This window comes from Nylanderia fulva, unplaced genomic scaffold (assembly GCF_048542155.1).
Source record: "Nylanderia fulva isolate GAGA-0341 unplaced genomic scaffold, ASM4854215v1 Scaffold31, whole genome shotgun sequence".
NCBI lineage: Eukaryota > Metazoa > Arthropoda > Insecta > Hymenoptera > Formicidae > Nylanderia > Nylanderia fulva.
In genome coordinates, this window is record NW_028190379.1 from 1 (window position 1) to 23,808 (window position 23,808).

At 34.3% G+C, this 23,808-nt stretch overlaps 5 protein-coding genes across 5 annotated transcripts; all 5 read right to left on the reverse strand.

The window, feature by feature from the left end:
- Nucleotides 1-3,402: 3,402 nt before the first annotated feature.
- LOC146722459 (uncharacterized) lies at nt 3,403-4,929 on the reverse strand. Its single transcript, XM_085484706.1, has one exon. It carries the CDS (start codon nt 4,751-4,753, stop codon nt 3,770-3,772), a length of 984 nt encoding a protein of 327 aa, XP_085340832.1. The 5' UTR covers nt 4,754-4,929; the 3' UTR covers nt 3,403-3,769.
- Nucleotides 4,930-4,968: 39 nt separating this feature from the next.
- Nucleotides 4,969-6,294, reverse strand: LOC146722460 (uncharacterized protein F54H12.2-like). The gene has a single exon (XM_085484754.1). The coding sequence runs from the start codon at nt 6,292-6,294 to the stop codon at nt 4,969-4,971; it is 1,326 nt and encodes a 441-aa protein (XP_085340880.1).
- Nucleotides 6,295-6,683: 389 nt separating this feature from the next.
- On the reverse strand, nt 6,684-8,972 carry LOC146722461 (uncharacterized). Its single transcript, XM_085484707.1, has one exon. The coding sequence runs from the start codon at nt 7,959-7,961 to the stop codon at nt 7,035-7,037; it is 927 nt and encodes a 308-aa protein (XP_085340833.1). The 5' UTR covers nt 7,962-8,972; the 3' UTR covers nt 6,684-7,034.
- Nucleotides 8,973-10,434: 1,462 nt separating this feature from the next.
- On the reverse strand, nt 10,435-11,408 carry LOC146722462 (uncharacterized). Its single transcript, XM_085484708.1, has one exon. The coding sequence runs from the start codon at nt 11,343-11,345 to the stop codon at nt 10,608-10,610; it is 738 nt and encodes a 245-aa protein (XP_085340834.1). The 5' UTR covers nt 11,346-11,408; the 3' UTR covers nt 10,435-10,607.
- Nucleotides 11,409-20,191: 8,783 nt separating this feature from the next.
- On the reverse strand, nt 20,192-23,121 carry LOC146722463 (uncharacterized). Its single transcript, XM_085484722.1, has 2 exons — nt 21,724-23,121; nt 20,192-21,620 (listed from the first exon to the last, which is right to left on the reverse strand). The coding sequence occupies exons 1-2, from the start codon at nt 22,793-22,795 to the stop codon at nt 21,070-21,072; spliced, it is 1,623 nt and encodes a 540-aa protein (XP_085340848.1). The 5' UTR covers nt 22,796-23,121; the 3' UTR covers nt 20,192-21,069.
- Nucleotides 23,122-23,808: the final 687 nt, after the last annotated feature.

The window sequence follows — 23,808 nt, forward strand, 5'->3', positions numbered from 1 at the left end:
AGCAAAAGTAAAGACAGTTTTCTAATACAATTTAAACCCAAGCTATCGATTAAGTCTATCGAGAATACGATCAGTTCAATCCTTCTATGAGATCTGATAATATAAGATGCTGTCAAAAGTCCGACTCGCGTAAAGATACACGGAAGTACCTTGCTACGATTTTGTGACTTGTCGCGAAACACTACCGTGTCTCTTGATTTATTGCTTTGCGGGTTTACTATATTATTCAGAGAGCAAGAGAAATCAATGGGTTTGATATTTTTATAATATTCGGATTCTTTTAAATGTAATAACCAGCAGAATTTTTTCTTGTGTGTGTAATGTAAGCTGTGAATTTGTTTTTAAACAATCTGCTGTGGTAGTTATAAATTTCTTGCCATACATGGGGTGGGATATTATTATTTAGTCTTTGTGAATATTTCATTATGTTTTTGTTAAAATACTCTATTTGTCTGTACAAGTCTCTATGTTTAATATTTCAAATCTAAATTTATGTAACACACTGTCAAACCTTTTTTTTGATTTATAATAATACATTATATTGTTTTTGTCCGATAGATGTTTAGGTAAAATTCTTAATATCTTACATTGTTTTAAAAATATTAATTTCGAAACAGTTCTTATCTTTCCATAATTAGCATCTAGCCAAGATTTTAAATCTTCGAAACTTTGTTGTCCATAATTATGTTGTACAAAATTAAAATTAAATTGGTGGAACTTAAATTGTGTATAATTACTACGCATTGTAAGGCCAGCGTGAATTAAATATATATAATGAAAAATAAAATTCGGCTGTGTAAAATTAAAATAAGTTATAAATTAAAAGGCCGATTTAACAAGCTAATTAATTAGGTGTTAACAATTTATTCTACGTCATGAAAATAATACAAATGATAATTAGTAAACGTTTTGACTGTACGACAGTCTTTATCAATACAAATATCGCTTTGCTAACATATCCATAAATTAAATAATTTGGAAAGACAGAACTTATCATACATGTAAAATATATAGACTTATAATATGAAAAAACGCAGTATAACACATTATAATTGTTGGCTTGAATTACGGCTGATCGTTCGAATTAGTCGTTAAAGAGCCTATTCCCGAACATCAAATTTCTGTAGTTCTTTTTTAATAAACGTCTAATTTTGTAATCCATGATGTAATAATGATATGTAATAAGCTGTGAAATAATTAATGTGTTAGTCTGAATATTGAAAAAAATTTAAAGAAGTAAATATTTGAACAATACCAGAAAAAAATAGTTTTGTACAACTTTTAATATGTTTTCGGTCTTAGACTTGGAAAAATTTGACAAGGAGGATGTGCTTGGTCAGGAACCATACCTGCGAAAAATACCCCTTCAAAGGGGAGTGAGCAAGGAGCCCCTAAACCTTGACGTACGAGGAATAAACGAGCAGTAGTAAATAAGAAAAGAACGCCTGCTACGGCATCTTCCTCACAAAGAGAGAGGGACTCGACGGAAACAACGGTGAGAACTGCCCCTCTCTTGAAAAAATCGGGAGAAATGGTAGAAGTGATCATGGAGAAGGCCTGAAAAAAACAGAAACGAGAACAAAAAGGCGAAAAAAAAATTGTTTAAATGAAAAAAAACATAAAATATTCACTCACACCCAAAAAAAAACTTTGGTAAACGAACTCACAAAAAAAATTTTCAGGTATAATACTTTCTCTCTCTTCCTAATACTCTCTTAGCGTTGCCCCACGTTGGGCGCCAAAAATTTGCAACGTCTTTTCCTGCTCCGAAACGCCAAGTTCGGACAGGGGAGCGTTTAATTTAAATATTTTAATAGTTAACGTTAAAAAATCGGTAACAAAAGAGTTGAACTACTCGTACTTTGGTACTTTCGGTAACTCACGATAAAGTTGGGCGCCAGGCGCATGTAAATGCGCCGCGGTATCAATAAAAACGGGACTTAAGGTATCTCTTCGAAATTCGGCAGTGAGTCGCGGGTCTATATGATTTTAGTCTATGGTTGAGAGAGAGGTATACAGAGAGACTTACACAGGTTGACATAAGTAGACATATATATATATTTCAAACACTTAGAACTAACAATTGTACATGTAATAAATATAAATTGACAATATAATTATATGACGGACATTAACATTTAGGCTAGAGATACAGATGAATATAATATATAAATATGCCAAGGTGTCGGTATGACGGAATCGATCTATCAAATTTTCATTAATTATAACAATATTTAATAACTTTTAACAATCTTGCGACAATATTATCCTAAAAAAATCATAAAAATGAAAAGGTCAGGCCATGTTCAAAAGAAGGTACTCAAAAATTTACACGATCTAATAATAAATTATCACGAAAAGTAACTGATATGTTATTCAAGGTGCCAGTTTAAAGTAAACATACGTAAAGTGTATATTATCTAAATTTAGTAATAATATATTACCATGAAAAGTAACTATGATATTTTATTCAAGGTGCAAGTTCACATTAAATATACATACATATAAGTAAAACTGATTACAATTTGATTCTAGAAAATAAGTGCGATATGTTATTCTTAGTGCACAAAATATAATAGTCGTTAGTAGTATAATGGCAGGTATGGCCCGTCAAAACAAACCCCCACCACCGACCCGTCTGGCGCCGGGTCTTATCTTATCTTTCCCCCACCACCGGCGTCTGGCTTTTCCGAGTGTGGGTGTTAGGGGGAAAGGGTGTTGGGGGAAAAAAAAATGGCGACTGGCCCCGAAAGGTGGGGATGAGAATTTTTATTTTTTATTTTTTCTGATTTTCTCTGGATTTGAACCCGGGACCTCCGTGTTTCCGAGCAGGGTCCTAGTATGTTGAGCTAAACGAGATCTTACTAGTCTAAGGATTAGATGTGGTATTTAAGCTAAAGTTGCGTAGAGTACGGCATGGGGGTTCGGGTATACGTATGGCAAGGATAGCTCGTCGAATCAAATGGTCGATATTGGACGGGGGTGGGGTAAAAACAGTTCGGGTATACGTATGGCAAGGATAGCTCGTCGAATCAAATGGTCGATATTAGACGGGGTGGGGTAAAAACATTTTGGCCAAGAAAAGCGTCGTGCGGTCGACCGGTGGCAGGTAGTAGCTGACAATGGCGTAGGGTAATAAAAAAGAACACGCAAATATTTGTACAGGCGAGCATTCCGACTCGCGTCACGATAAAAAATAATAATACATCGTCGTAGATTAGAAAGATGTCAGATAAAATTTTATTTTAAAATAACTCGCTGCTTAATGAAGGTAAACAGGAACATGCATGTGGAGGAAATTTCTGGAAAGAGGAAGTGAAAGAAAATTGAACAATAGTTTTAAAAGTACAAATATGGATTATATTTAAAATATTTTTACAGAACAAAATTTATTTATTCATACTAAAATTCATATTATATATTGTTATAATTCGCTTATTTTTTGTGAGTAAAAATTTTACGAAATAAGTGTATGATTAAACGATCGTTATATTCACAATCTTCGGAAAAAAGAGCGAGAAACTGATTAAGATTATAACCGCTGCACATATAATATAAAAATACACAGCAGTATTGTCCGCAAGTCTTAGAAAAAATTCCTTGTAATTGTTGAATATTCCAACGATGGATGATGGAGTTTCGTCGAAGTCGGATGATAAATCCTGGATACAAGGGGGGCAATCCGTAGCTGTCGAAATAAGTGGCTGTACCGTGTTCATCGAGGTAGAAGGCGATCCAATGTTCTCCAGGTCGATCGTGATTGTCGGTGTTAGCGACGATAGCCGTCGACCTCGTCCACACCCTCGGAACTCTGTCGGCTGCATAGACTCCAACATGTCTGGCATCGAGATGATGCAATGCTTGTAGAATTTCGCGAGAGTTCATTTTTTTTTTGTCCCGAATACGAACGAGTGTACGGTATTATTTGAACAATACCGGTTTTTACCTCTTTCGATAATGCGTCTTCTTCTATCTTGAGTTGTTTTGAGAGGTTTTCAATGTCAGTTTGCGTCGAGATGGAAATTGTTTCGTTCTTGTCCGTCAACGTCGATGACGATTCAGAAATCACAAATCTCTCTTCTTCTTCTTTTTCAATCTGCTGTTCGTTGCTTTGCTGATTTTTTTCCTCTATTTGTATTTTAGTTATATTCTCATTTACATCGCAAGAAACGGCGGTTTCGTATTTATCGTCGCTATCGTCGAAAGTAATTTCCCAACTTTCGTCAGAACTACAAGTAGCTTCAGTAGAGGTCGAAACGTTCTCGCAATTATTTTGCGCACTTAGCCAGCATTTTAATTTATAAGCATTGTATAACGCGCAATGAAAGGTTCCAAATTTTCGAATCCCGTGATGACCGCAATATTGTACGATATCCTCCTCATCCGGTAGATTTTTAAATGCTGGTGAGGTACCCTCCAAATTATTTATATCTCTGGAAAGTAAATTCCTCAAGTAGTTTGCTTTTTCGTTACCTCTGACGTAAATGCAGCGCGCGTGTCTTGCAATTTCGCGGAGATACGAGGTAAAATATTTCGGATTAACTGAGCCGTCGAACCACTCGATGCCGTGATAATTTCGTGAGAGCCAATTGTTTTCTCGTCTTGCTTTTGCGGGTAATTTTCCAAACGCGTATGGTGGCATCATAATCCAGTGCTCGACAATCGGAGTATCGATCGCGACAACGGCGACTTCCTTCGCGATAAATTTATTGGCTTCATCGCGGAAACCTTGTATGTCGACGACTATGTCCATATTGTGAGATTTTCGTTGATGAGGTACAAGCTCTTAGCGAAACGTGCGCGTTTGGTTGTGTCTCGTACAAAACTGAATTTATTCTAGCGCGTTACATAGTTTCCACTCCGTGAAAAGTGTCATCGAAATTTCCAAAGGAAGAGGAGGGGGAAAATTTTCTAATCGCGTATTACATTACGGTGTATGAATACATGTTGGTGAACGAGTGTTAAAAGCTAACCGGAAAAATCGACGATAACTTGACGCGATGCATCGATTTCTATGACATTATCGAATTCGGCGTAAACGATACAATTAATTGTTTCGGTGAGCGCCTTCTCGAATCTCGCTTCTAACCGTAGACTTCCGTGTTTCACGAGATTCCAATGACCGGCGCAATTAGCGGATAGATCGGGTGTAAGATCAAAAGCGAATAACGTATATCCCCGAGAATAATCATCTCTACTTATAGAATTTCCCTCGTTCAAAAAATGGATACCCGTCCCTGAGAAGAGCGTATGATAAGCTTCGATGTAAAGCGGTTCGCGAGACGAGAAAACCGGTTGTAACGGTCTACTGGGTATTTGTGTACCGTCGACGTATAGCGAGAAGAAATTTATTCCGTAATTTTGGAAATTAAACGGATTCAATTTTCTGTCACCGTTAAACGCTTTATTATCGACGAAACCTACTATTATTCGTTTCGGCAATTGTCCCAGTATTACATTATCTAACGATTCACCCACAACCCCGCTGTGAATCGTGAATGTTTTAATTTCAACTCTCGTAAGCGGATACTTGGCGGTAACTTTGCTCAGCATTCTAGCATGCGCTAGTAATACTCCGGAGCTTATTTTCGCTCTTCTCACCATTAGACTTGCATCGAGTATACGAATTTTCGACGTGCAATTAGTTTCTATAAAACAAAACGTATCTTTCGAACGCACGAGTCTCAACCGCACCTCGACGCCATTAATTAAGAATTTATCCTGATTGAAAACGTCGCAATGGAGGTGACCTATAAGATCTAGCGCGCGCCCTCCGCGTATGTAACGAGCTCGTCTCGCTATAGCGGTATTGCCTTCCGCTCCTGCCGTATCGTCCATGTGTCCGGGTGTATCCGCATCCCATAAGCACGAGGTTAGATGGGAAGTTTTTGCGGGCGATGAATAATTTAACAATGCTTCGATGTACGCGCGGTACGCATAAGCGTTGTTTGGAGGCGACACGAGCTTTTGATTGAAATACACGTCGATTTGATTGAAGATGGAATGAAGAAAATGATTTACGGGGCCCACGTTGACGTCTGATCCGGCGGCGAGACCGGGTAGCGGCTCGGTTTCTACGCGTACCCGAAGACTTAGTAACGTGTGTGTGAGATCTAAATATTCTTCTCCGTGACCCGGGATGACGAATTCTAGCGGGGAGTCGTCCGAAAGCGAGGTCACGGGTTTGTAATGAATCCATTGCGAACTTTCGATGCTAGTTTGCGTGGGCGGTAAAGAGAAGAGATCGAGCTCGCTCTTTAAACACTCGCTCGAGTGTGTGTGAAGAAATGACATTCTTTTCTATCGTCGCCCGCTCTACCAGCGTTATTGTCACGGACAAGCGTATTTAGAAATAATGGTGATTATGAAAATATATCGTATACTGTGCGCTTTTTACCGCTACTAGCTTTACGCCGTTTCGCGGACGATTTGAGCCTTTTTACAGTCGAGCGATTTTTCCTCGTATTATTTTTAGTTTTTTTTGTATTTGTTCTTTTTTTCCCACGAGACTTGATTTTCGATAAACTTTTTTTCTTATTTGTCTTACGCCGTTTACGCGACACGGTTACCGAGGATTTAGCGACGTGAGTCTTAAGCCTGCCGAAAGGAAACTGCGCTACATGAATTTTTTCATCCGATTTATATCCCGTACCCTTCATTAGACTACTTATTTTTTCCCTAGCTTTTCTCTTAAGATTGTCACGCGATTGTTCAAAACGATGTTTGACAGCTACCTTTAACGGCATTTTATTTTCAACATCCTCGATTATATTAACCCCGGCCCGCAAAGCTTCTTTACCCACTGCCCCTAGACCTCTAGTTAAATAAGGCAATACACGTCTGAACATTCCTCCGAGAAAACTACCTATTCCATGACCTCGTTGATAGGGTGAACCGACAAAAACTCGTGGAATTCCGCCACCGCGAGTTCCACCGTTTTGTAATTCGTTATAATACTCCGAATAATAATCCATATTAATGAACAAATCCCTTCTTTCTTATCAAAAAAATCTTTACAGAGTATTTTTAAAAATCTAATCGATACGTTTGAAATGTAAAGTCACCGTTAACGTGCCGGATTCAAATGGTATTTTGTTTCCAGTATCGTCTTTTATATCGATTTCAATCCGTCGGAAATTTGTTAGGCGCAGCGGGATATAATGCAGAGGTGAGAAATGTTTTACCTGATTCGTTCCATATTCGTAATCGCGCCCACCCCCTGTGACAGGCACTATTCGGAGAAGAGGAGTTTGCACATCTCCTGTTATGTAAGGTTCGCAAATATCACAATAAACGAACAGTTTATCGGGAATACCCCGCGCCAAACTACACGCTTCGTAACCATAGAATCCCTCGTCACGTACTCCATTTTCGTCAAGAAAACCGAGTTTAAGAAAAATTGAAGTAGATTTTTCTTTGGAATTAAGCTTAGATGTCGTGAGCATAGAACAATAGATACTTTCCCCCTTAGGAGCGTTATAAAGAAAATCAGCTAAACCGATCATTTGCAAAAGTCTATCGGAAAAATGCATATAATGAATCAGATTGCAACCAGCAGGACACGCGAGGGAGAACAAAATACTACCGCCTGTAAATTTTTCTTGCTTCAAACGAAAATGGGAACCGACTTCTTTGCATGACGAATTAATCATGGAGACGAGCTCTTCCATGTTATTATAAATGCCGCACGGTATTGAGGCTTCCTTCGAAGTTAACACCTCATCTTTTTTATTTTTCTCTTTAACTTGAGAGTCGATATCGACGAAACTGAGTATATTTTCTCCGCGCCTTACATGAAAAAAGGTATTAGGGAATTGGATTTCGCTCAACGCGACTTCCCAGTCACCGTGTAAGTGCAGCGATTGAGGTAATTCCGTAATGAACGACGAGGTTTTATTGTCGGGGAAATAGCGCATGCTGCTATTGCTTGGAAGAACCAGAAGAAATTGATCCGCCCTCATTTCGAAGAATAGTTAAATTCGAAGCGGGTATCCAGGAGTTAAATTTAGAAGGATAACCTTGCCAGCTAACTAATAATTGTTTATTGCTACCGCGTCCCCTGCTTTTTATCACACGATCGACGATAAATTCCTCGTCGCGTAAGTCTTTAATAACCGGTGCTAATTCTTGTTCGTAAAAAATTCCGTCTATAACTTCACCCGATAAATCGCTTAATTCATATACGCGGGGTTTTCTCCATTCGAGAACTCGATGAATTCGAAATATCTCCTCGCTCCACTTCGCTTCGTATCCTTTCTCGAAGATTACTTTTGCTCTACTGACGCGTACGAGATCGTCCACGCGATATTTAGCCTTTTGTTTACGCCCACGCTTCTTTTTCTTTTCTTTATCGTTATCCCATCGTCGTTTCATATTTTCACACGCGGTACGAGCATTTTCTCGCGTAACGACAGCGGGTTGCATTTTGATGGTGGAATGACGGGTATGATTGTAAGCGTGAACAATATCTTGTAAAACATCAAAGTAACGACGTGTATTTTTATGCGTAAAATAACGCCACATCCGCTCTTTGAGTGTTCTATTAAATCGTTCCACTATAGACGCTTTAATAACGGGATTGCGCGTTACGCGAAAACGGATGTCTTTTTCTTTTAAGAAATTTTGTACAGGGCGGGCGATAAATTCTTTGCCTTTGTCGGTCTGTAAGTATACAGGTAGTCGACCCTCGTTTCTCGAAAATATTTGTTGAAAGGCCTTTATTACGCAGGTGGCTGTTTTGTCACGTAAAGGTTCTACCCAAACAAATTTACTAAGCACATCGATAACCGTTAATAGATAAGAATAGCCGTCATTATAGCTCTTGAGATTACGAAGATCGATTAAATCGGCTTCCCATAAATCATCGATATTTGTTACGTTATAATGTAAACGAGGAAATTTTCGTCGTACCGGCCGATGCAGCGTGTATGCATCCTGTGATTTAAGCCACTCGACGACTTTGTTACAAGTAAAATTCGGTTTAACGGCTCGCGATAAATTGTCCACCGCAGAGTAGCCTGCATAATGCGAGGGGTCGTAATACAATTTTTCGAATTCCATCAATTGAGATTTATCCAATCGAGTAAACCTCTTCTTCTCTTTGACGGAGAAACTACGTTATATGGTAATGTTCTATCGTCGTCACCGTCGTCGTCACCTTCTTCGTCGGCGGATATAAATTGCGTATCTCCTTCGGTTTCACTCGCTTCGTCTAACCTGTGACTGTGCGATTTTGAACGTGTGATCGGAGTGGAGGATCCGCGAGGTAACGCGGTAGTAATATAGCGAGATCGCGCGCCTACTTTTAATAACTTTTGATTTCCTATGAGACGCGGTGACGTACCTATGTCACGTAGTAATCGAGCAAACTGATTTCTTCCGGTTGCTTCTACCGTTTTTCTCTCGCGTACCGCATCGTTTATAAGTTCCGCGATATTCGAACCCTCCACAATGTCGCCGTCTATAGTTACGAGCCCTTGTCTATTCCAGTTAATCTTAGATGACGGAGTAAGGAGCAGTTGCTTCATTATCAAGCGTGCTTTACTACGATAACTTTTTGGAACACTATTAAGTATTTTTTGTATCATTTCCGCTGATTGAGCGCGTTTTTTCTCGAAACTACTACTACTAGCGGCGCTAATGTTACCGTCGCTGGTAATTAAAGTTTGCGTTTCCATAAGTTCATCGTCATCATCGAAGTTATCATCCTCTTGCTCTTTCGTGTCTTCGTCCTGTTCTCCATCGCGTTCATCGCTGGCGTGCACGTTTTTGCGTAAACGTTTTCTCGCAGCACGAATAAATTGAAGATAACGCTGAAGTACCTCCTTATACATTTTCCATCTTTCGTCCTCGCTGACCTGAGGTGTGAGATTCAGAATACGCCACATCTCTGCATCGAGCCGTGACAAAGGAGTTCCCGGGGTCCGTACGGAATTATTAGTATCATTTTCCACATTCGATATCTCGGTAATTTTATTCGATGAATTATCGGCCGTCGCGTTAGAGGAAATTTCCGGTTGTCGCTGCAGTCTTTCGAGATTTTCCGACGAAATTAAAACCATTTTTTTTGCTCTTTCCATTATTGAATTGTAAATATTTTATCTTTTTCACATTTGACGCAACAAATATACACAGAATAGCGTCCCTTTTTTAATCTCCAATGATCCGGGATAATATAGCTCCGAGTATAGGAGCAATAAGATAGGGTAAGAATCCGCCGCGTTGCACCAATAGTTTTCTCTTAACTTTCAAATTATCTTTTTTCGCAGCAATACGACGTAGGATCGATTTATGTCTAGCAAGGCGTTTCTTTTCACTACTCGCAAGCGGTACGTTACCTTTAAGAGTATTGAAAACGCACTCTTGAATACACTTAATGAGATTATTATCGACGGAACGTAAAAACGCTGTTCTTTGATTTTTTTTCAGATAACATAAAGTTTTCAAAAGATTCGTGTTTCTTTCGCCGATAGATCGTCTAGCGATTTTTACCGCGCCGTCGGATGAATTCTTCGACGACGACGATGATGCCGGTTGCGATTTTTTTTCTTTTTTTACCATCGCAGTGTAATTGCACGAGTGACAAGTCGTGTGTGAATACGAGTCTTTTATACGCCTCTTTTGATCGATCTACGTGGAATGTACGCGTAATGCAGCTTATCGTTGGGAAAGATACACGTCCGAAATCGATATTCATCTGGAGTCGATTGTTTTAAATCGAGCAATAAATACCCGTGAGGCTTCGAGGTAGCGTCGTAGTACGCTTCTTCCATAAACTTAGGATCGTCCGGATATACTTGACGCGCTAAATGCCGAATTTGCGCGCGATCGCGTGGATTTTTGAAAACTACTATGTAATTCGCATTGAGAGATATGTCGCGTTGTCCGCGTCCCTGATGGAAGAGATTTTGCGAAATGAGAATAACACTGAGATTCTTATGATGGCTTCCTTTAGTAAACAGATCTACGATAACATCGCACGATGACGACTCTCTCATAAGATCGTCAATTATCACTAATTTCGGGGTGAGTGGATCGTAAGAATAATCTTCCGGGCGCGGTAAACCCTCGTGAAATTCGATTATATTTTTCTTCGAGTTTATCGGAACGCTATTTGCATATACGTTCTTTTTTCTTACGCTACTCTTCTCTTCTCTTTCATTTTCATCGCATTGCAGGCGTTGATAGGCATCTTGCCACTCGGCGTAATAAAATAAAATTCTCTCGAATCGAGTATCGGACACGTCGGACAAATAACGAAGAAATGTTTTCACGAAAATCGTTTTTCCACATCCCGTAGGTCCGCAGACGATCGACGTCCAAGGATGTTTCCAGCGTACATCCATTTCCCCAAAATGAACGCGATATTCACCGTTTACGTACAATCTCGTAAATGAAAGAAAGTCTAATCCGGCGCGTTTTAAAAACAAAAAATTAGCGTAAAGAGCGTCCGTGTATTTAAATTTTAATATTACTCATAGTATGAAATGAGTTACGGCGGAAAAAGCTTATTCGGGGGGCCAACCCGCGGCGGTCGCATGCTCGTGCTAGCGAATAGCGCCGATCAGCTGACGAGCGCCGATCAGCTGATGAGCGCCTGGTTAGCTCGCAACTACCGATCAGCTGATGAGCGCCTGGTTAGCGCACCGCTACCGATCAGCTGACGAGCGCTACGTTGCGCTGCCCACAATCAGCTTTTAATCAAATGTTCTCGTTGGTGTGTATGTCTTGCGATAGCGGACGTATGTGAGTTCGGCATGAATATATTTGAATATATAAAAATTGTACGTAACAAGAATTTTTTAAAAATTAAATATTTTTATGTTAAAGTTTTTCAGACAAAAAAAAAATTATATTAAAAATTTTTGTTAAAAAATTTAATATTTCACTAAATAAAAATGATTTCGTTTAAAAGGTTAATTATTATTATTAAAACTAGGATGGGGAAACAATATTTTTTATTAAAATATATAAATTTTATTACTGAACAATATTTTTTATTAAAAATATAAATTTTTGTATTTATATTTACAAAGTATTTTTTTCTTATTACTAATATCTACATCTTCTAACTTTAGTTAAACTATTCCTTATCCTTTCTAATATAAAAATAAATAAAGTGAAATTATTTCTAAAAATATTATCTCAAAATATACATCGAGAAATGTTAAATCTTTCAGCTGGGTGCGTACATTACGTTCTATTTCCTTACTGTTACCTCTGATCGTGAGTTTCACGATACTGTTATTGATGCTACCGTTGACAGGGAAGATTTAACTGTATTTTGTTAATTAAATATCGAGCACATTTGTTGACATTAATTAAAATAAAATTTAGGCGATTTAAATTAGCGTTCACACAATCAACTATATTTTCTACACCTTGAAAAATCGTTCTCTGCATGACTATCGCAATGTTGTAAGTTTTACGTCTTTTCGCCTTCGGTCCGTTTGCGTTCGCATCCTCCGCAGTTTCGGAAGAAAGATCTTCTTGCTCGTTTTCACGATATGTTATTAGTATGGCTCTAGCACCATATGCGGTAGTGAAATTTATAATTATCTTGTTAAAGATGATCGAGCTCAAATTAATTTTATCACCGTTTAAGTAGTTCGACATTGTTTCCATCTTATTTTAATATACAGAAACGTTCAAATAGACGACTAAGAAAAATCAAATTTGCGGTTGGAATGATTGTAAAACATAAACATAAAAAAAATGAAAGTCAGGAATCTGCAAACAGGATTTCCGGTGTAATAATAGGTTGGCACAAAAATAAATATAGCCATGAAAAAATGTTCGCCAGCAACGAACAGCAGCGCAAAGTATACTATCCCTGCTCTATGACTTTCAATACTTCTTGTAATTATTAGAATGCAAAGAAATAACCACATTACATAATACTTACTCAAAAGAACACAATTTGTTACATAAATGAAAATCATTGATACTCATCTTGTTTTTGAAATACTAGACAACACAAGCGCACGCTACGCGTGCGATTATCTGATTTCGTTTCATGCTTTTATTTAATTTTATTTAATTTTATTTTGAGCTTTACTGTCAAACTATTAATAATCGTCATGATGACAACTGCTCAATGCTACGAATATAATGCGAATCGAGACAACCAATTAGCATCGCGAAAAAGCAATAACAATAAACTTTGAGAAATGCGATCATCGACTTTATACATGCCTTTTTTAGAAAAAGATATTTATTAATTTACAGCCTCGTCTCTTTTTCAAACTCAATTTATAAAGATATTTTATCATTTCTTCTAGTTTATTCTAATCCCTTTATTAATTTAGTTATTCTGTTTATTTTATTTATCACATGTATTTATTATATATGTGTTACAATATATTTAATAAATTTTATTATTTCTCGTTTCACTTTATTACTTAATCGTAGTTATTATTGATTTATTCTTTATTTACATTTTTTATTTTTAATTTAGACGCTCTGACTTCAACAACTGGATGGGTCGAAAATAGCGAAATAGGTCATTATTTTTGTACATTCGAAGGCACGCATTACGTACCAAATAAAATGATGGCAAGACTTTTTCCACGCGATACCGCTATAATTGAAAAAAAAAACAATATCAAATATGGTAAACAAGTGGCTATCTGAAAACGCAAACGCAGTAATTAAGAGATTAACAAGTATTTATTGTAAATTTAATGTACGCCCTTCTGTTTGATATATAATACTCATTATAAATGTATCATATCAAGAAGAAAGACGTACATTGAAATCTGTTTTTTGGATCATCTTCAGCGCAATTAAATACTAAAACAAAATAATAACACATTTTACGTCATCTAAATATTGAAAGATTTTAAAATGCTAATTTCAAAGTATCAAACAATGTAATAAAATTTTAAAAAAATGTCAAATTTCTCAAAAATGTCAAGTACCCCGCCCCCTCTCCTTAATTTGATTGAACGGTTCAAAGAACATTAAAAATCTTTATAACTTTTATTTCAAACATTTTTTTATATCTTATACTGTTTCGACGGTATTAGCTCAGAAATAAAAAAATACAATTTTTTTCAAGAAGGTGTTTTACTCCTTAAATGTCGAGATACGCAGCTAAAAAAATACAGGTCTAATATTTTTTAATGCTCTAAAACATACTCCAAGTTCATTAAAATCGGTGAGGGCCATTTCCGACCGTTCCCTTGTAAGAGTTATCTAATATTATTAATTATTAGAATATCTTGTCAGAAACAAAATTTCAGCTGTAATAGATCATTGGAACGATACGAGATAAAGAGTGACAAGGGATACAAAAACGGACATTATTTCTGATTGTGAACAAGATGTAGCATATAAATCAATCAAACTATCTCAAGCACACAAATTTAAATCATTCTCAGGTTAATATTTAATTTTATTAATATAGATTTTTTTATCTAAACAACTTTCAACCATAATTATTTAATGTTTCGTGTTGATATTTCAATTTTCTTTAATGTTAATAATCCTTTTTAATATTAATAAATATAATATTATTGCTGAAAAAATTTTGTATAAATTTATATAAGCGGCTAATAAGAGCAGATTCAACATCAAGGTTAAACAACTAATTTATTACATCTAATTTATGTATACTGATACAAACAATACAGTTTAAATTAAAACTATAAAAATAGACTCGAAAATTGAAACAAATTAGGAAGCGAACGTTTCGATCCAATTTTTCGGATCTTCTTCAGCGCAGTATAAAAAGCAAAATTAAAATCAACAAAGTCTAAATGTTTTTACGTATAAACGTCTAATAAACATATTTAAACGCCGTTACATCAGTAAACGAAATAAAACGTCGTAAGATTAATATGACTCTCGCTAAGCTATCACATTTACGTTACTGTGGGAAGCGATCCTCTCTAGTTTTCTGACTACGAGGTTGGCAGGTGTTAGAATATAAAATATTAATCGCATCCTATAAATTAAAATAATTTTCTCAATACACCTCAATAATTATAAGATCCAAAGTCAAGTGCGTTATAAAACAATAATCTAACATATGGTATAAAAAAATGCTAATAAAAACTTACATGTATTTATGATGTGACAATATTTTAATTGTAACAGTTACAACAGTAACACTAGTGAAATCCTCATGTCAGTAGAACGGCTCAGAGGAAACTGAAGCTCAGTTGGAAACGAAAAGTGACAAACAATTATAATCATTTTGTATTTGTTATTTAACCTTAGAGTTTAGGTAGTCTCTCTATAGCTTCAATATAAATATCGGATAGATTTTCAGTATCAGTCTGTAAATTGAGACTATTATTTTGTCTTTTTATGTATATCATTTCTGATACTGATCTTTTTCCGTAATAAATTTCTTTATCTAAAATATTAATGTTGTCCCAATCAAATTCATGGTTAAAATTAACGCGGTGGTCCGTTATTACTGATTTAGTATTAGTATTTCTAACAATGTGTTTCTTATGTTCAGAAATTCTTGTGGTCAGTCTTCTACTAGTCTGGCCCACGTAAGAAGCGTCGCAGTTTGAACAATTAATTTTGTAAACAACGTTTGTATTATTCATTGTAGAAATAGTATCTTTATGTACTCGTATGTATTTATTTAGTTTATTAAAACTAAAGAAGGATAATTTAATATTTATGTTCCTAATAATATTTCTGAATTGTTCCGTCAATCCGGGTAAAAATGGAATAGTAAAAAAACGTCTTTTCACTATTATTATTATTATTGTTGTTACCCACGTTATCACGTTTGCAATGAATTTTTTAATAGACAAAGTGGTTCGCTATATACTCATTTTTTAAAAGAAAATAATAGATACAATAAAAAATTTAATTTTTTATTACAGAAAAAACTAAACATTTGTGACATAAAACCGATACACTATAATTATCAATATAATAATTTAGATTCAAAACTTAAGCTACCAATACAATCATGTCCTAATTATGTTTCTTTTAATAATAACGAAGTAACGCGGAACACCTCGGATAGAATAACGGACGTTAAAATAAATCCTGCCTTTTTCAACAATACATGTCAAGATTTAAAACAGTTGAAAGATAAATAGTTTATCAACAAGTCTTCAATTAATATTCCCGATAATATCCAATGTTTTTTACAGTTGGGGAGTAATTTTAGTTTACCTTTTGACAACAGAACTAATTTAACGATAGAGTTTGTTAAGAACATTGAAAATAATAATGCGAATACTTATTTAGTCAGCTCTTTTAATTTTTAAAGCCACAATCTCCACTTGATTCCTCTCGACCAATAGAGTCAAACGCGATGTTATTGCGGCAATTATGAAGGAAAGAACATTTTGGAAAGGAATTTGAATCCTATGGTTGGGATCTCAAAAATTCCCCCTGTTCCTTCTCTTAACATCCCCTGTAAAGAAATAGGTGAGAAAAATATTGGTCCGAAAGTTGGCTGACAGGGGGAATTTTTGAGATTGTGCTTGAGATAGTTTGATTGATTTATATGCTACATCTTGTTCACAATCAGAAATAATGTCCGTTTTTGTATCCCTTGTCACTCTTCATCTCGTATCGTTCCAATGATCTATTACAGCTGAAATTTTGTTTCTGACAAGATATTCTAATAATTAATAATATTAGATAACTCTTACAAGGGAACGGTCGGAAGTGGCCCTCACCGATTTTAATGAACTTGGAGTATGTTTTAGAGCATTAAAAAATATTAGACCTGTATTTTTTTAGCTGCGTATCTCGACATTTAAGGAGTAAAACACCTTCTTGAAAAAAATTGTATTTTTTTATTTCTGAGCTAATACCGTCGAAACAGTATAAGATATAAAAAAATGTTTGAAATAAAAGTTATAAAGATTTTTAATGTTCTTTGAACCGTGCAATCAAATTAAGGAGAGGGGGCGGGGTACTTGACATTTTTGAGAAATTTGACATTTTTTAAAAATTTTATTACATTGTTTGATACTTTGAAATTAGCATTTTAAAATCTTTCAATATTTAGATGACGTAAAATGTGTTATTATTTTGTTTTAGTATTTAATTGCGCTGAAGATGATTCAAAAAACAGATTTCAATGTACGTCTTTCTTCTTGATATGATACATTTATAATGAGTATTATATATCAAACAGAAGGGCGTACATTAAATTTACAATAAATACTTGTTAATCTCTTAATTACTGCGTTTGCGTTTTCAGATAGCCACTTGTTTACCATATTTGATATTGTTTTTTTTTTTCAATTATAGCGGTATCGCGTGGAAAAAGTCTTGCCATCATTTTATTTGGTACGTAATGCGTGCCTTCGAATGTACAAAAATAATGACCTATTTCGCTATTTTCGACCCATCCAGTTGTTGAAGTCAGAGCGTCTAAATTAAAAATAAAAAATGTAAATAAAGAATAAATCAATGATAACTACGATTAAGTAATAAAGTGAAACGAGAAATAATAAAATTTATTAAATATATTGTAACACATATATAATAAATACATGTGATAAATAAAATAAACAGAATAACTAAATTAATAAAGGGATTAGAATAAACTAGAAGAAATGATAAAATATTTTTATAAATTGAGTTTGAAAAAGAGACGAGGCTGTAAATTAATAAATATCTTTTTCTAAAAAAGGCATGTATAAAGTCGATGATCGCATTTCTCAAAGTTTATTGTTATCGTTTTTTCGCGATGCTAATTGGTTGTCTCGATTCGCATTATATTCGTAGCATTGAGCAGTTGTCATCATGACGATTATTAATAGTTTGACAGTAAAGCTCAAAATAAAATTAAATAAAATTAAATAAAAGCATGAAACGAAATCAGATAATCGCACGCGTAGCGTGCGCTTGTGTTGTCTAGTATTTCAAAAACAAGATGAGTATCAATGATTTTCATTTATGTAACAAATTGTGTTCTTTTGAGTAAGTATTATGTAATGTGGTTATTTCTTTGCATTCTCATAATTACAAGAAGTATTGAAAGTCATAGAGCAGGGATAGTATACTTTGCGCTGCTCGTTGCTGGCGAACATTTTTTCATGGCTATATTTATTTTTGTGCCAACCTATTATTACACCGGAAATCCTGTTTGCAGATTCCTGACTTTCATTTTTTTTTTATGTTTATGTTTTACAATCATTCCAACCGCAAATTTGATTTTTCTTAGTCGTCTATTTGAACGTTTCTGTATATTAAAATAAGATGGAAACAATGTCGAACTACTTAAACGGTGATAAAATTAATTTGAGCTCGATCATCTTTAACAAGATAATTATAAATTTCACTACCGCATATGGTGCTAGAGCCATACTAATAACATATCGTGAAAACGAGCAAGAAGATCTTTCTTCCGAAACTGCGGAGGATGCGAACGCAAACGGACCGAAGGCGAAAAGACGTAAAACTTACAACATTGCGATAGTCATGCAGAGAACGATTTTTCAAGGTGTAGAAAATATAGTTGATTGTGTGAACGCTAATTTAAATCGCCTAAATTTTATTTTAATTAATGTCAACAAATGTGCTCGATATTTAATTAACAAAATACAGTTAAATCTTCCTGTCAACGGTAGCATTAATAGCAGTATCGTGAAACTCACGATCAGAGGTAACAGTAAGGAAATAGAACGTAATGTACGCACCCAACTGAAAGATTTAACATTTCTCGATGTATACTTCGAGATAACATTTTTAGAAATAATTTCACTTTATTTCGAACAAATTGTATATGCAATTATATCAAAACGTAAATTTTAATAATTATTCGACGAATATTTTTTTGAAATGATTGTGAATAATTTTGTTCTGTAAAATATTTTAAATATAAATCATATTTGTACTTTTAAAACCATTGTTCAATTTTCTTTCACTTACTCTTTCCAGAAATTTCCTCAACATGCATGTTCCTGTTTACCTTCATTAAGCAGCGAGTTATTTTAAAATAAAATTTTATCTGACATCTTTCTAATCTACGACGATGTATTATTATTTTTTATCGTGACGCGAGTCGGAATGCTCGCCTGTACAAATATTTGCGTGTTCTTTTTTATTACCCTACGCCATTGTCAGCTACTACCTGCCACCGGTCGACCGCACGACGCTTTTCTTGGCCAAAATGTTTTTACCCCACCCCGTCTAATATCGACCATTTGATTCGACGAGCTATCCTTGCCATACGTATACCCGAACTGTTTTTACCCCACCCCCGTCCAATATCGACCATTTGATTCGACGAGCTATCCTTGCCATACGTATACCCGAACCCCCATGCCGTACTCTACGCAACTTTAGCTTAAATACCACATCTAATCCTTAGACTAGTAAGATCTCGTTTAGCTCAACATACTAGGACCCTGCTCGGAAACACGGAGGTCCCGGGTTCAAATCCAGAGAAAATCAGAAAAAATAAAAAATAAAAATTCTCATCCCCACCTTTCGGGGCCAGTCGCCATTTTTTTTTCCCCCAACACCCTTTCCCCCTAACACCCACACTCGGAAAAGCCAGACGCCGGTGGTGGGGGAAAGATAAGATAAGACCCGGCGCCAGACGGGTCGGTGGTGGGGGTTTGTTTTGACGGGCCATACCTGCCATTATACTACTGTCGTTTATAGAGATTTGATTTGAAATTCATACTAGCCCGTACAATAAAAAATAATTGCTCGTAATTCCAGAGTACCAATTTGTTAATGACTCAGAAAAATAACATGGCGGCCTGCTCTCAAAAAACTTTCGATGAGTAGAATAAATAATTGAAATAAGAGTTGTGAAAATTGTATAAATTAAAAACCTCCAATCTTTCTTTAGTAAAATTTCGAATTTTCGTATCAACTTCCGATTTGTGTTATACCGTATTTTCAGGGAGTAAGTTATTGATCAGAAAACTTTGCCTTGTTGCTCGAAACGGGTGTATATTAAGTAAAATTTATAAATGTACAGTTCTCAGGTCAACTACAATAAAGCTATACGCTTAAAAAGTTTACTGATTATTTGTCGTAATATACAATAAAAAATTACATATTAATTATTCAAGATACAAGTGAGATATAAATATCATTAAAATATACAAAAAAAATTTATCAATTTGACTCTGAAAAGTAAGTGACATGGTTCTCAAAGTGCAAGGTTTCATTTGACTTACAATTTTTTTCAGAAACACAGAAGAAAAAGGTATTTGTATATAGTTTTGTATATTCACTTCGTTGTGTGTAGAGCTTTTAAAAATACGTTGAATCCTTATTCTAATCTAATCTTCTTCTAATGTAATACTTTTCGTACTTCAAATGTTGTAGTAATTATTCTGTAAGAGCTTCGACACTATTTCTAAATGGACATCGAGAAACATCATAGTTGTTTGAGAGCAGGCCGCCATGTTATTTTTCTGAGTCATTAACAAATTGGTACTCTGGAATTACGAGCAATTATTTTTCATTGTACGGGCTAGTATGAATTTCAAATCAAATCTCTATAAACGACTATTATATTTTGTGCACTAACAAGGGACATGTCACAACTGTCCGGAACCGATTTGATTCTCCTTGAAATATGTTGTTAAATACACAAATCTAAAAGACACGTATTTTTTTATACGTGCGCAATTTGAGTTTTAAGGGGTGAAACACCCCTTTAAAGAATAACGGTATTTTTCTTTAGGATCAAATATCTGCTAAACTATAAGAGATATAAAGAAAAAACGTACAACAAATTTTAATGGCTTGAAGAGTACTTTAAAGTTATATGAACAAAAATTTTTTTTTTTTTTTTTTTTTTTTTAAAAACCCTCACCACCTAATTTTTTTTTTCAAAATTAAAAATTTTGTTTTACCTAATTTAAAGCTTATTTTTTTCCAAATTCAACCATGTGTAATAAAGTTATGTTACGAAATATCATTTTCGAAAATTAATTATAAACGCTCCCGTATATACGCTTATCCGTGCTATGTGCGTAAGTAATTACCGTCGAACAATAAAATATATAAAAAATGTTTTTGTATAATTCTTATTTATGTTTTCTATGTATTTATAACTGTGTATTGTGTATATTTAGATTTTTTTAAAAATGTATTTGCATTTTATATTATTCACTCATTATACACATTACAATAATGATATTCGACAAAAAAATGTTTCAAACATAATGACTTCTTGCACCAAGAACATCTTACTACAGCTATATTATTGCAACCTTCGATATCACATTTTGTTAAAGTTTCGTCTAAACTAAAGTGTACTGGATTTTCGAATTCGTCTGGTCTTTCATTCGTATAACCACTTTTAAACCACGAATATTTAAATAAGTTTTGATATCGTGGGGATGACAATTGATTATGTATCAAAGATTGCAATTTTATTATATTATTTCGTTCATGTAAGTTTATATTACTTTCCAACAGTAAAACCGCATCTGAAAATCTTTTAGCAAAATTTTTCCAAATTCTGAATCCATAAACATCTAATGGTTGTATTTTCCCTGTAGTTCCTTTCGGTATTATCATAGTAGTAATATGTGTTCCAGGAGGTGTTAAATCCGAAATCATATTGGGGCAATGTCCAGTCCATGAATCGATAAGAAGAACGCTATTAGGACCAATGTTTGCGAAATAAGCTTCTTCTAACCACATTTTAAAATGATCTGTACAAAATATAAATGTTAATTTAATAGTTTTTTTATGACTCTTATTAAATTGTTAAATAAAATAAGGTTGTTAAAAAAAGTAATTATAAAAGGAAAATACCTGATGTCATTTTACCAGATTTCGATGCTTTTACAATAACATTTTCTGCTTTAAATAAATTTTCTTGTACTCTTGGTCCAAATTTACCATTAGCTTCTTTTAATACAATAAATAAAGGGGACAACAAATTGCCATTACAGGATATTATTGGTTGTATCGTATATGAATGGGTTGTTGATGATATGGATTGCACGACACGTTCTACTTTCTTTTCTCCCTGGTTAGACAATGATCTTCCAGAGTGAAGTTCCAATTGGAAACCACTTTGATCTGAATTGTAAATATTTTCAGATCCAAACTGTTCAATAAGAGGTTTTACTGTTTCCAGAAAATCATCAGCTGATTTTTGCAAATCAGCAGAATCTTCTAATGTTCTTCTAGTGACAAACTTCGTAACTTTTCTTGAAACAATTCGGTGAGACTTCTTAAATCTTGCTATCCAACTGTGAGATGCTTTAAATATAGGATTTAAATTTCCTATTTCTTCTTGAGCTTGTAAAGCCCATCTTTTTAAATCAATATCATGAACCATGAATCCTGATTCGACAGCTGCAGTAAATTTATCATGTGTAAATTTGGAGATGTAAGATAATTTTTCTGTACGACTTCCACCTGATTGTATTTGTTCTTCCCATCGCCTTAACTGACGTTCAGATGAAACTCTTCTAAATTTATTTTGTACTACTCTTAGAGGACGATTCCTTTTTCTGTCATTACTGTTTTCATCAGTGTCCCGAAATCGCCAATACTCAACAGCTCGTCTTTTATAAGAACTATCAAAATTTGTATCATCATTTGAACAATGAGGATGAGAATTTAAACTATCTTCATGCCATGCTTCTTCGTCATCTTCAATTATTTCAAAACTATGTAATTTATAAGGTTCTTCATAATCGAGATATATTTCTTCCGTTACTTCCACCCCATTATAATGAAAAACGCTATCCAGTAATATTTTTTTAATGTTTTCCTTTAATTCCACTTCTGCTTCAGTTACTGGCGTTTCTGTTAAATATATTGAATTTATTGACACCAATAAAAGTCTAACAACGTTAAGCGGATTGATAATCATATTCAAAGATGTTATATTTTGCTTTCTATTGCAATAAAAGAACAGTTTACACAGATATTATTACAACGAAAAGACTACACCGACTGTGAGAATTATGCTGCTACATGAACAATTTATATTAACTTATCAGAAATACGTCATCACATAATCTTATTTTATTATTTATTTTAACGTATTAAAGATTTTATTGTAAAAATTATAACTTATCTGGAACACGTACACATAATCTTATCTTATGATTCATTTAACGTAAGATATAAAATTTGTTTATGCCAAATATTGCGACATTGGTATTCGCAAGATTCAATTAAAAAATAATTTTATTATAAAATATAATTGTTTTTAATTTTTATAGAAGAAATTAAATATTAAAGAAATAATAAGAAAGCAGGGGGTATATTTAAAAAATTCTTATTAATTATATTTAAAAATTTTTTTTTAAATCTAAATATACACAATACGCAGTTATAAATACATAGAAAACATAAATAAGAATTATACAAAAACATTTTTTATATATTTTATTGTTCGACGGTAATTACTTACGCACATAGCACGGATGAGCGTATATACGGGAGCGTTTATAATTAATTTTCGAAAATGATATTTCGTAACATAACTTTATTACACATGGTTGAATTTGGAAAAAAATAAGCTTTAAATTAGGTAAAACAAAATTTTTAATTTTGAAAAAAAAATTAGGTGGTGAGGGTTTTTTAAAAAAAAAAAAAAAAAAAAAATTTTTGTTCATATAACTTTAAAGTACTCTTCAAGCCATTAAAATTTGTTGTACGTTTTTTCTTTATATCTCTTATAGTTTAGCAGATATTTGATCCTAAAGAAAAATACCGTTATTCTTTAAAGGGGTGTTTCACCCCTTAAAACTCAAATTGCGCACGTATAAAAAAATACGTGTCTTTTAGATTTGTGTATTTAATAACATATTTCAAGGAGAATCAAATCGGTTCCGGACAGTTGTGACATGTCCCTTGTAAGAATAACATATCGCACTT

Bases quoted from the DNA above. Each gene is read 5' to 3' on its own strand.
- LOC146722462 (XM_085484708.1), bottom strand. From the start codon at position 11,345: ATGGATGTACGCTGGAAACATCCTTGGACGTCGATCGTCTGCGGACCT.
- LOC146722461 (XM_085484707.1), bottom strand. From the start codon at position 7,961: ATGAGGGCGGATCAATTTCTTCTGGTTCTTCCAAGCAATAGCAGCATG.
- LOC146722459 (XM_085484706.1), bottom strand. From the start codon at position 4,753: ATGGACATAGTCGTCGACATACAAGGTTTCCGCGATGAAGCCAATAAA.
- LOC146722460 (XM_085484754.1), bottom strand. From the start codon at position 6,294: ATGTCATTTCTTCACACACACTCGAGCGAGTGTTTAAAGAGCGAGCTC.
- LOC146722463 (XM_085484722.1), bottom strand. From the start codon at position 22,795: ATGATTATCAATCCGCTTAACGTTGTTAGACTTTTATTGGTGTCAATA. The intron at 21,621-21,723 runs GTATTTTCCTTT...TATTTTGTACAG, and splicing joins ATCTGGTAAAATGACATCAG to ATCATTTTAAAATGTGGTTA.